At 35.3% G+C, this 13,435-nt stretch overlaps 2 protein-coding genes across 2 annotated transcripts; one reads left to right on the forward strand and one right to left on the reverse strand.

Moving 5' to 3' along the window:
• Positions 1-5,268: 5,268 nt before the first annotated feature.
• On the reverse strand, positions 5,269-6,198 carry LOC134496546 (olfactory receptor 2G3-like). The gene has a single exon (XM_063302267.1). The coding sequence runs from the start codon at positions 6,196-6,198 to the stop codon at positions 5,269-5,271; it is 930 nt and encodes a 309-aa protein (XP_063158337.1).
• A 4,941-nt stretch (positions 6,199-11,139) lies between these two features.
• On the forward strand, positions 11,140-12,072 carry LOC134496548 (olfactory receptor 5V1-like). The gene has a single exon (XM_063302268.1). It carries the CDS (start codon positions 11,140-11,142, stop codon positions 12,070-12,072), a length of 933 nt encoding a protein of 310 aa, XP_063158338.1.
• Positions 12,073-13,435: the final 1,363 nt, after the last annotated feature.

The raw sequence follows: 13,435 nt of genomic DNA on the forward strand, positions 1-13,435 counted from the left end.
CGCTTCGGCGGGAAGGTAACGGCGTTCCGAGTCGTCATGCTGGCCACATGACCCGGAAGTGTCTATGACAACGCCGGCTCCAAGGCTTAGAAACAGAGATGAGCACCGCCCCCTAGAGTCGGATTCGACTGGACTTTACGTCAAGGGAAACCTTTACCTTTACCTATCTCTCTCTCTCTCTTTTTTCCCCCAACCAAGGATTCTTCCTTTCATGCAAAAGCCTAAATGTAACCAGTTAATAGTTTCTAACGTGTTTTAACCCTATCATTCATAATTAAATTTACACCTTCATTTCTGTCATGAAGATCCATATTGTAAGATCAAACCACCTTCATTCATCAAACCTAGCACTGGAGAAATGTCTCCATTGGCATGAATTCAGGAGTTACCTCCAAAGTAACCAACAATTGCTTTTCTCAGGTCTCCAACATGGTTATAGTTCCATATAACAATCATTGTAATCTTGTTGAATTGTTACCACCATCAGCATAGATAATGGGATATATATTTGAAAAGAGGATCCTATGAAATGCAAAGGAGTGTAACATTTTATGGTTTTTAAAGGTTCTTAAGAAATTTGTGGAAAGTACATTTTGTGTTCACTATTCATGGCAGCCAAATATCACCTCCAGGTTTAGAAGCAATATTTCCTGCATATTTATCACTGGGAGGGAAGGCTAAGGAAATATTGGTATGGTATCATCATCTCATGATCTACTTTTTGCAGTTTAATTTTGAATATATCCAAGGAAAGGTTGATTTCTAATTCTCTCAAAACTCATTCTACAATTCAGAAGATTTGGGTATATTTTATGGAGTTTATAGATGATCTTGTTGGCTTTTCCATCTTTAATATATTGTATTTGAGCAGTTTAAAAGCAGACAAACAATATTCTAGATCTGCATTTCTGAAGCTCAGAGCAACTGGTGAATAAATCTAACAGTATCCAATTTAGCTAGTAGAAAACTATGGGAGTTACATCTGTGAAAGGCTACTTATCATGAAGGTTCATATGCTATCCCAAAAGCAGCATTCCTCTTAAACAGATCTTTAGTCCAAAAATCTGATTTAACAAGAGTAGTCTTCTATTCTTCTAGATATAGCATAGGTCATGGTTTACATAATATGTTTTAAGTTTTTGTGATAAAGAAAAAGTTTGAATAGGTTAATTGTACCATAATTGTTTATTCTGTATATCCACCTACTGAAGTTTCATATTTCCAGATGTAGAGATTGAATGTTGAAGAACTTACACTTTGGAACAATTATAATAAATGAACTCCATGGCTTTGTTGAATCAGGGTACATGCCAAGGTGAAGCAATTTGTTAGTTATTGCTCTATACAATTTAGATTTCAAGTTATGCATACTAAAAGGGGCAGATAGATAGATTTGAAAACGATAATGTATTTTTTTGTTTTCATGCTTGGCAACACAGCCTTTAATCCAAGAGCAGCACTGGAGGCACTTTTGGGCATACAGAATATAGCATTCAAATATACATATATATGTATGTATGTATGTGACTCTTTCATATGGTTGGTATAGAGAGTAAGTAAGGTGACCATGATGGAGATATGAAAGATCTGTTGCCAGGGTGATGAGGTAGGAAACACATTTTAAGTCCACAACAGACAAATAATATTCAAAAGAGGCTCAGACAGACCCCTCTCGAATTCACTGAAGTACAGTATACTATAATACATTCTGTATTATAGTCAATCTGAATAAAAGTAATTTTAGCTTTCCTGTGGAGTTGATTTCTTGGTCTAGTCTACCTAGTGGGACTGACAGGAAATCTATGCCAGGTAAAATTGCACCACAAAGAAGCTATGCTATTGATTTTGCAACGAATTGTCTAATGCAGTAGCTTCAAATGTATAGTGCCTGGTTCCTAAAACATTTTAAAATGTCTGCCATACTCCTGTAAGTTGTTGTGATAGCATGACAAGCTGTTTGATGTCTAGAGGCTTGAAAAACTACCCCTATGTACATAAAGTAACTACCCTGTTCTGATGCCTGTCTATATACCAGTTGCATTTTTTAAGACTATTAGAAAATAGCATTACTTTAGGTTTTGGTGACTAATAACCAACTGTTCTTTGATACAAAATTGGCTCAATATTCTGAGGGCCCTCCTAAGGCCACCTTGAGTCATGGAAAAGATTACAATATCATCTGCATGTAACAGGATAGGCAAATATTTGTTCACTGGGAGCATATGGATCACAAGCTCTCAAAGTAGTTTATAAGGGAGTAAATATAGATGTAAAACAGGAGTAGGCCCAAAATACACTCTTTTCTCACTCTTTTCACTGATATTATTGGGCTAATTAGCTGCCTGTGGTTACTATAACTATATCTAGAGTGTTTAGGAAATTTGTAGAGTAATAGCAGCAATATCAGTAGTAGATTTTTGGCATTTGCCTATAACAGGGATCTTGAGATAGAATTGAATGCTGCCCTGAAAACTACTAAAATCACAAATAATTGTGCATAGGTGATATGTGTATATTTATCAGCTAAATGTTAAAGGAAGAGGCAAGAACTAAACAATCTCCTTTCCCTAAAAGCCGCATGGTCATCTTCCAAGATATTTTCCTGTTCTAACTAATTATACCACTTCCCATATAGATGTATCACATGAAATGTACTGATTATATTTTGAGACTTATTGGTCTGTAGTCTGGTGGGCAATGGCCTTTTTTGAAGATGAGAATAATCATGGCTTTGCTCCAATCCTCTGAAATATGAGCAGAAGCATCGGCGAAGGTGAAAACTGATGTAAGGACTGGAGTCTACCAGTCCACATTGGATCTGAGTAATTCTGCTGGCATGAAATTATTTCCCATTTCCATCTCATATTTGTTAGAAAATTATTCTGGGTAATTTCCATTTGAGCTTGTCACCAGTACACTTGTAATCTATCCCTGTATCCAGATCAGAGCAAGTACACACACGATTCAATTCTGCTCCCCTGCCCCCCCCAAAAAAAAAGGTAGCCTGAAGTTTATTTATGAAACATCAGAAAACAACAAAGCAGTTTACTTATACACTGCCCTCAGTACATGATATTAAGTATTAATTTATATTTGCCTTCTTTACAACTGCAGAAACAGGTTAAGAATTTCTGGAGGGAGATGGAAGAGTATATTGTTTATTGTGTTAGTCTATTTCCACCAGCATATGTAGTAATTGAGGTAACTTTGATGTCTACTTGGAAGCAAATGATACTCAGTTTCACAAGAACTTCAATGGTGGCTGAACAATTAATCCATCTTATCTCTATGGCTAACTCTCAGGGTCTCTTTGGAGTCTTAATGTAGCCTAGCTATACGTGGTTTAGCTCAAATGACTTATACCCCAAATCACCATATCTTAAATGGTGCCATTCAGAAGGACCATTCTGGTCACTTTATATCTTGGTCAAACTCTGTGCTTTCAACTGTTGATTACTTAATACATTTTCATACTAAAATTTTAGATTTAGAATTTTAAGCTAGGCTGGAGAGTGATCATTTATTTCTTATCCTTAGCTGCTGTGTCCAGGATGCTGTCCCATTAAAACTGTCAATGGAACTGTTGTCCTGTTGTTAAAGGTAAGGTAAAAATAAAGATTTCCTCGAGTCAAACTCAGCTTCTGATGCCTGAATAGATGCATCCATGTTGTTTTTCTAGCACTGACACAGATGTTGATTGCCATTACCTTTTTCAAAGAGGTGGTGGATTGTTTGTTCATTTCTAGCCTAAAGCTTTCTCATTTTTTGATGACCTCCTGCCACAATACTAATTAAATCTGGACCTATTCTGTTTTTTTGAGATCAGCCAGTTTCATCTAAGAGAGCCACTTGGGTGTAGTGGTTAAAGCATCAGTCTAGAAACCAGGAGACCATGGGTTCTAGTCCTGCCTTAGGCACAAAGCCAGCTGGGTGACCTTGGACCAGTAACTTTTTCTCAGCCCTAGGAAGGAGGCAATGGCAAACCACTTCTGAAAAACCTTGCCAAGAAAACTGCAGGGACTTGTTCAGGCAGTCTCTGATGTTGGAAACAATGGAATGGAATGTATATGTATACTGTATATATATATGTATAAGAATACGAGTAATATCTCCTTACTATAGGAGCATAACAAGTCATTATACTAGGAGCTGATTTAATATAGGGTGACTGGTGAAGCCTAGAATAACAAATCCATTCACTGAGGCCCAATCCTGAATCCACATTTTACCCACCAGAGTCCATCTATAGTGATAAGCACAACAAAAAATTAAGCCACTACTTATAATGTTCATTACTCAAGCTGGTAATCAAATAACATAAATATTTTCATTTTTAGTGTAATTGTTAATATCAAAAATATCAAAGAGATAGATTTTCTGTAACTACAATGTTCAAAGTCATCTTATTTTTGTACAAGTTTAGAAGGCAACTTCTTGTACACCAAGCATGTCAGTATAAAGCCATATTCTGGATTTATATCTATTTGACAACCACTTTTAGAGTACTTGCTTGTGGTAGAAAAAAATGAAGTTTTCTTTTTAGGTTTTTAGTGATTAAATGGTTTGTTTTAATAGAAATAATCTTAATATGGTTTAACTAATGGTAACAGATTATATTTGTAAATGGATTTATATCTGTTTTGGAGAAAGTCAGAAGTCACTTTCTGTTTCTCTCTTCTGTCTTTTGACACTTTTTTTAGTTCTTTTTTCTTTTGTTCTATTTTCTATCTCTTCTTTATCTTTTATTTTGTATTTTAAACATACTTTGAAAAAAATTTACAGTATAAAGCCATATAGAGCTTTAGGAAAAGAACAACTATATAACTGTCATGAGTACTGCTGGTGAACAGGAAGGGGGCCCTCTCCAGGGGAGAAACACATGTGTAGTTTAGAAGACGATCCCATCAAAGAAACTCAGAACAGACACCCCCTGCCCCCTTAGATTTCTGGGGTTTTCTGTGAGGGTTTTCCTGTTGCCTTTCAGTTTAGCAGGATTTTCTGTCTAGTAGAGTAGAACAATAAACACTAGAGACCCAACCAATTGTCTCAGCGTGGTTCTTCTCTCCAAGATAGGATAATACCTCTCCATATTTTGTACATTTTTATACAATTCTAGAACAATGTATGGAACATGTTTCTTTTTTTAAAGATCACTTGCACAATTTACTGGCAAGAGCAAAGAGTAAGAACAAGATAAATTCCATAAATATGTGAATTAAATGCATTTGTACACTAAATATGCATTTTCCATATTTCCAAAGGGAAGATTTAATTAACTTTCCCCATTGCTTTAGCTACAGCCTCTTTAACATCTTTGTTCCTCAGGCTGTAGATGATGGGATTGAGCATGGGGGAGACCAAAGAATAGAAGACTGCAGCTTTCTTCTCTTGATCTGCAGAATGCTCAGACTGGGGCTGCAAGTATGTAAAGCTGATGGTGCTGTAGAACAACACAACAATGATGAGATGTGTGGCACAGGTAGAGAAAGCCCTTTGTCGCCCCTCAGCTGAATGCATATTGAAGACCACTCGGGCAATGTGGAGGTAAGAGATCACTATAAAGCTAAGAGGAAGCATGAGGACAATTACACTCAGTGCAAAGATCAGTACCTTCATCACGTAGGTGTCCATACAAGCTAGTTGAAGCACAGCTGGTGCTTCACAAAAGAAATGGTTGATTTGATTAGGTCCACAGAAGGGGAAATTTACTGTGCAGACTGTCAGTGCTGCAGCATTGAAAAAGCCTCCAAACCAACATATCCCAGCCATCTGCATGCACATTGGCATTCTCATGATGATGGGATATCGCAGTGGCCAGCAAATGGCCACATAACGATCATATGCCATGAGAGCTAAAATGAAACATTCAGTTATCCCACAGGAGAGAGTTAAGTTCAGTTGGGACATGCATCTGTTGTAAGAGATGGCCTTAGTATTAGAAACCATGTGGGCTAGCATCTGAGGGGTAGTGATCAGTGTAAAGAATATATCCAGCAAAGATAAGTTACCAATGAAAAAATACATGGCTGTGTGGAGACGGGAGTTGATCCAGACCAAGAAGATGATCAGGCTGTTCCCAAGAACAGTGATGAGAGACAAAGTGAAAAATAACACCAAGAGGAGAGGCTGCAGTACAGGATGGCTGGTAAAGCCAAGAAGAATGAATCCATTCACTGAAGTCCTATTCAGAGTCCACATCTCACCCACCAGACTCCACCTACAGTGATAATCACCAAAAAAAAAAAAAAAAAATGAAGCTACCACTTACATTAATACTTTACCTGGCAAATAAATTTTGTTTTCCAGTTTTGTTTTTTGATTATTCTGTGGATTCTGTAGCTTTGCTCTGGTATGTAAACAGAGATCTAAAACTAATCAGCAAAATTAATAGAAGTATTGAGCATAATATTTAAGAAACAGATTACAGAATAAACAACTCTCATGCAGGTTTTGCACAGTTTTTAATGAATATTCCACTATGTCAATATGAATACTATTTGCTGATTCATCACACTTGACAGAATTTAAACCACATTCTTCACAGATTTGACTTCTCAGTAAAGACCTATCAAGGTTTTCCCATTTTTGTACCAAGGCAATCATATTTCTGCCTTATTTTCTGTACAAATGCATGCATTGCTTAATCCACAATTTTATACCATTGAAGGAATTTGCAGCATTATACAGTAGGTACCACTCCCTATTGGCAATCAACAAAAAATAAAAGAGGACTTAGCATTTGAGTGGTTCTATAGATAAACTACCTGATGGGTGATCTGTGAGAGATATTTCATGTGTGTGCTTCCTTTCTTTTCCAATTTATGGTTGGTGATAGGTATTCTACAACATATGTCAAGAAGCTCCCCCACACACAAGTTAGAATCTCATTTGGATTAATTTCTTTTTTGAAATTTTGTAATAGGACCTTTGTATATGATGACATATGATGCTTTGGATTATCAGTCTAACATCTATAGATATGAAAAATAAGTTGCAGTGTGGGTCATAGGGCTATTACTATTGTAGGCATTACTGTGATTATAATTTTAAAATAAATATAGAAAGGAATGTGCATTCTATTAACTTATTCTGTTAATAACACTTCATGTTTCCTCCCAGATTCTTGCAAATATAGTGACAGTGTATTGAAAATCTTTTTTCCATAACTTCCAAAGACAAAATAACCAAAATATTAAAAAAAAAAACAACTTGTATTAGCTCATCAAAGATTTGGCAAATTCCTTAGCTGTCATTTCTCTTAGGCAAACAATTATGTAAGGTCAAAAATGTATATAAACATAGTTCCAGAAAAAACTTCTCAGTGATTTCAACTGAAAATGGAATTATTATTTTGAAGAGTCCTTGTGACCTTAAAGCTGAACCATCATAAAGCTGAAGAAAACTCTTGGAATTATCAGGGGATTTTAAACTTGTAGCTCAGCATCTTAAACACTTAGCTGCATTAAAACATCACTCACACTTGGAGCATGACATTCATGAAAAAAATAAAAATAAAACTCTGTTAGATTTTTAAAGAAATAATTTAATTCAATATTTGTGAACTGTCACAGAAAGATAAACTTTTTTTTCTACCTCTTTAATATTCAGTTATGCATTAAAATGTTTGAAAATCCATTTTGGTTCACTGATGTGAACTAATAGCTACTGTATAGCTTTGCCTTTGAAAATGTTATCCCATACTTAAAGATTGCTATTCATCTTATTTATAATTGAAAGCTATGAACATTCTTTGAGAAAGTAAAATTACATGGAGTAAATCAGACAACATGTGAGAGTTATCTATTTTTTTCCCCGCTGTACTAATTTCATTAGTTAATTTTTATTTCTTTGTTAATTTGTGGGTACGATTGGCCCTTCATTCATACAACCACATGTAGTTCCAAGTTTGGGGTGGAGGGAAATAACTATAATCCTACTTACCTTTTATTCTAAACATTTAGAATGTTAACTGCAATGCTATATCTATCTATCATCTCTCTCTCTGTCTCTCTCTCTGGGCAACAGCAGAGGACTGAGAGAATTGGACCACTCTGCATCTTCATCAAGTTCTGGAAATGAAATATCTTGCAGGGAAAGAACTAGATTAAAATGCAAATATTTTCTAACAAGGAGGAACTCTTACTTGCTCTGAAATGCTCAAACAAATTCCCTTGAGGTTCTTCCAACCTTATTAACTTTTCCATTCCTTAGGGTTGGATAGCATTAAAGAAGAATTAATTTGAACTTCTAGGTTAAACAAACTATGCCAAAAAACCCAAAAATCTTGCTAAACACATGGGTGGTAGCAGTAGTAGCCTCAGTGAGAAAGCTACATCCTGTGAGGAACATCTGGCTGCTTTAGCAAGTTACAGATCATGGCAGTTCCTCCTGAGACTTGCTGTAGCCCTAAGAATCTGCAGCAAAGAGATGTTTGGAAGTTCTCTTTTCTGGGAGGAAGTTATTGATCCAGGACTTTACTATATATCCTGAAGTTAAAGGCGGGTCTTGTCTTGTCTTGTCTTGTCTTGTCTTGTCTTGTCTTGTCTTGTCTTGTCTTTGTATGTATAAAGATCCCACCCAGTGGAAATATTTTGAGTATTTGCTTTATTCCATTTTATCTACCATCTATCTATTTCTATATTTCTTTCTTTCTATCTATCTTTCTATCATCAATCTTTCAAATTTATATGGCTGTCTAACTCACAAAAAAGTGATTCTCGGTGGTGTACAAGATTATAAAACAGTAAACATATAAAAAAAACAATTATTATCTAAAAAAAATAAAAATCACAAGGCTAATAGAGCAGCAGAACTTAACAGCTGACATTAATAATGGAGGCACGTCAACTTCTCACCCGTCTCCTGGGGCCCAGTGGTTGATTGTTACCACTACTACCAGATCTGATGAGATTTATATTTAAAAACAGTAGCTTATGAAATGCAAAGCAGCATAAGACTTTATCATTAGTTGGTTCCTAAAAGTATTTAAGAAATTCATTGAAGTTATGTACCCTGTGTTTACCATTCATGATAGCCAAATAGTACCTTCAGCTTTAGAAGCAGTGGTACTTAGTTCCATATGTAGTTTTGGGAAGGATGACTGAGAGTTATTGGCTTGAAACCCTGAGTATGATTATGAGTTTTTAGCTTAACGCCTTAACCACTACATCAAACCAGTTGTCACATAGTAATATGCATTTCACTGCATTATTTTTAAAGTTGTATTAAGAACTGCAATTATCTGACTATTGTCTTTTCAACAGACTTTCAGCTTTACTTGCAAAGATCAGATGTGGAGCTCAAAAGCTGTATAGCTTTGGGAAGGCAAATCATCTCTGAAATCTTGCCAGGAAAACTGCAGGGACTGGTCCAGGCAGTCTCCAGGAGTCAACACTGACTTGAAGAAGATAAATAAATAAATATAAATAAATAACTATGAACATTATACTACCCTAAATTCCAGTGCAAAACATTTCAGAAAAACCTCTTTACATACAGAAGCTTTATTTCAGCACAGGGATGTATATGTGTATATGTGTGTGTATATGTGTGTGTGTATGTATGTTTGTGTATATATGTATACATATACATACATGTATGTATGTATGTATATCATTCATATATATATATATATATATATATATATATAAATGAAAAACTTTATATTTCTGTTATGGTGATAGTTGGGACCCTTACTGAACCTGATTCAGATGCTCATTGTAAAACTCAGCTGAAGCAGCTTCCCTATTCCATTCTACTGGAGGTGTTACATATGGTGGGACATCATGTAAAATGAAATGAAATAAATAATTTCTTATTTTTAAATTTGCTTTATTTTTCACCATTAATTAGATTATATGTGGCTCTCTAGAAAACAAGGTGATATTATCTTGGGTAGAGAAATCCCTAAAGATCTCTTTGATATGCATGTCTGTATAAATAATAAATACTACCTTGGAAACCACACATCCTTCTAGAAGGAAAGCACCATCTACTAACAATTTTATACTTTGAAATAGATATAGCTTAAATACATTGATAATGCTCATCAGTTATTATGTTTCCTATAGAATGCTTTGATCTGAATGACCATATTGTTAAGTTAGGTTAAATTTATATACTCTTGCAAATGTAATGAGGGTTACTGTATTTGCATCACAGGTCATTTAACCTTCTGTTTTTAATAGAAATGTTCAGAAAAATGGGAAATCAGCAGCCTCAACTATCTTAAGTCTAGAATCTTTATTATTCAGGCCTTGTCCTGCTCTGAATCATTATGCTGAGTGAACCTGTTGAAGAATTTTGTCCTTCATACCAGAAAACTGGGGGACGAATGGCAAATGAATTCATAGCTCTTCCTGCAGTAACATTGCTTCTGTGTCTTTGGTAAGATTATAAGGAATTTGTGTTTTACATGACTTATACTGAATTTATCTCCTTCTAAGTTCTAGAGAATTTATGGAATAAGGGACTCCAAATTTTCTACAAAGTATAGTTGAATTTTTACTTATTCAGAACATTTTTTTAATAAATGTATTAGAAACTGACTGTTAACTAAAGTTAATGATATTTTCTCAAAGGTTTACAGATATTTTATGGATGTTTAAGGTTTTAATGATCTGCAAGTCTCTACTGAAAACCACATTGTATAATGGTGTGTTCAATTAGCATAAATTAAAAAAAAATCTTCTTTTTTGATATACTGCATTAAGTTCCCTAATATCCACAGTCTATTTAAGGGCAAAACAACCAATTATTTCATGAAAGCAGAGCCAGTTCCTGAGCCATTGATCTAAAAAAGGAGAGGAAGAGAGGTTTTTCTAAATCTGATTTTCATGTTTTATTCTCATAACAAAAGTGCTTTGTTCTCTTTTTGTGTTCAGTACTTCCCCTAGTAATTTTGTATTTATAAGAGCAACTACTAAGTCCATAAAAATAAGAGATTGTACCTAAACAGTCTTATGCATTAAATCTACACTGGTTCTGCTCATCTCCTTTGAAAATAAGATTACACTGAAACCACAATTCTGTCATATTTTATGTTTTATGCTGTTTTTTAATTCCATGTGTATAATACTTAAACTTACCAAAAAGGATGTTCTTATTCCCTATAGGAATAAGTCTTGTTCTCACTGAGACATGGAGGAACAAAATCAAACTGCCCTGACCGAGTTCATCATACTTGGCTTTAGAAATCTGCAGGAGATCCACCTTTTGCTCTTCAGTGGGTTCTTCACCATTTATCTCTTCACTGTGGTGTGGAATGCCTTCATTGTTTTAATGATGCTGGTGGACCAGAAGCTCCAAACCCCCATGTATTTCTTCCTCGGGAACCTCTCCTTTCTGGACATTTGCTATACTAGCACCACTATCCCCCAGATGCTGGCTCATTTACTCTCAGAAAAAAACAGCATTTCCTTTTTGGGCTGTGCATTTCAGGCATATTTCTTTTTTTCTTTTGTGGGCATTGAGTGCCTCCTTCTTGCAGTTATGGCCTTTGACCGCTATGTTGCCATTTGCAATCCTCTACGCTACACACTGATTATTAGCAAAACATTTTGTCTGCAACTGGCCACGGCCTGCTGGGCTGGTGGCTTACTTAACTCAGTGGTACATACCACTTTTGCCTTCCAGTTACCATTTTGTGGCAACAACCACCTGGATGCCTTCTATTGTGATATTGCTCCACTGCTGAGATCATCATGTGGAGACACTTCTCTCAACCAAGTTCTCTTGCTCTCCATTGGCCTTTTCATAGCCTGGACCCCTTTAGCATGCATCCTTCTGTCATATGGTTATATCATTTCAACTATCTTAAGGATGCACTCTTCAGAAGGGAGACAAAAAGCTTTTTCCACCTGTTCCTCCCATCTCACAGTGGTCCTTTTGTACTATGGAAGTTCAATTTTCACTTATTCGAGTTCAAACACTAGTTATTCTTCAAATCAGGCTAAGCTTATTCCAGTAATATATAGTGTTTTAACCCCACTTTTAAATCCTATCATATATACCTTGCGCAATAAAGATGTCAAGGATGCGTGGAGAAGCACAATTAAAGAAGTTAAGTTGTAAAATTATATAGCAGATGATGATAGATAGAAAGATAGATAGATAGATAGATAGATAGATTTTTTTGTCAAATCATTGTGATTTATGTTTTGCAATTTTCAGTATTTTTTTTTCCATAACGTTTATTATATCTTGCTTATTATTTTATTCCAAAGTATAACTTGTTTATTGTAAAAGTTGTATATCTGGAAGAATGACACATCTGTTGATGAATATATAAGAGAAGCAATTCTTGAGTCTAGTCAAACATTATCACAAATATTTAAAACAGTTTATTTACACCATAACCTGTGAGAATAGATGATTAAATGCTAGATGAGTCTAGGCATCTGATGTAGAACTATACTGCTTCTGATTATAAAAGTAGTATGTAAAGTTTTATGACAATCAGCTTTCCATAGCTCTAAATTACAAATTCAACTATCGAAACGTAATAGTGTATCTTAGATTAATTTATCAAACGCTCTGAACTTCAAACCTACAAATTTAGAATACTATTTATCTGCTTTTTAGGTGCTCTGATAAGTTGTATTATAGATTAAAAAGTAATCAAGAATCAATCAATCAATCCTGTTAGCCCTACAGATCAGGGAACCATGTTCTTCCTGTGAACCAGGGAAAACTCTTCACAGGAAGACTCACAGGAAGACTAGAACTATATTTTATTGAGATAAGCTATAGTAATAAAATTTCGGAAGACTGCCTATATTTTCCTTCAAACTAGTTTGAATCTCTGGTGCATGCTGTCCACCTGGACTTAATGCATGCTTCTTCTGCAACAGCTTCTGGCTGCATGCTTTCTCCAAGGTCATCTCCATGGCTCCCTACATCTCTTTAAGTATCTGGGAATCTTGTGTTGAATCTCAGAATGATCTCTGTGGGAACTGGAAATGTAACCTTCCCTTGGATATTTTCAAATTTAAATGGTTAGAAATGCATCATCAGATGATATTCATACCCCTAGTTTGAAGTCAATAACTATCTCTCAGTCTTCCTTCTGAAAACTGATGGAGAATGCTGGGAGGCACAGATGTCCTCAAGTTCGGGTCTGCACCAACGCCATAAAATGGACAATACATCTTGCCACCCGATTTCTAAAACACTAAGGTGTTTGTTTGTTTGTTACTGAAGAGTGTCCTTTTGCAGCAAAGAAGTGGGAAACTCTTCGTGATTTTCATTATTTTTTGAATTTACTAATTTGAAAAGTTGGCCTTTTTCATATTTCAATTCTAATATTGGGATTTAAAGATTTTTGCTGTTTTGTTGCCATTTTCTTAATGTTTTGAGGATTATAAAAGATTTATCTAGTTCGTTGAATCTGTGGAGTTGAATTTTGAGATATCTGCCTCTGCATTCTTGTGAGAAC

This window comes from Candoia aspera, chromosome 4 (assembly GCF_035149785.1).
Source record: "Candoia aspera isolate rCanAsp1 chromosome 4, rCanAsp1.hap2, whole genome shotgun sequence".
In the NCBI taxonomy this organism is placed as follows: domain Eukaryota; kingdom Metazoa; phylum Chordata; class Lepidosauria; order Squamata; family Boidae; genus Candoia; species Candoia aspera.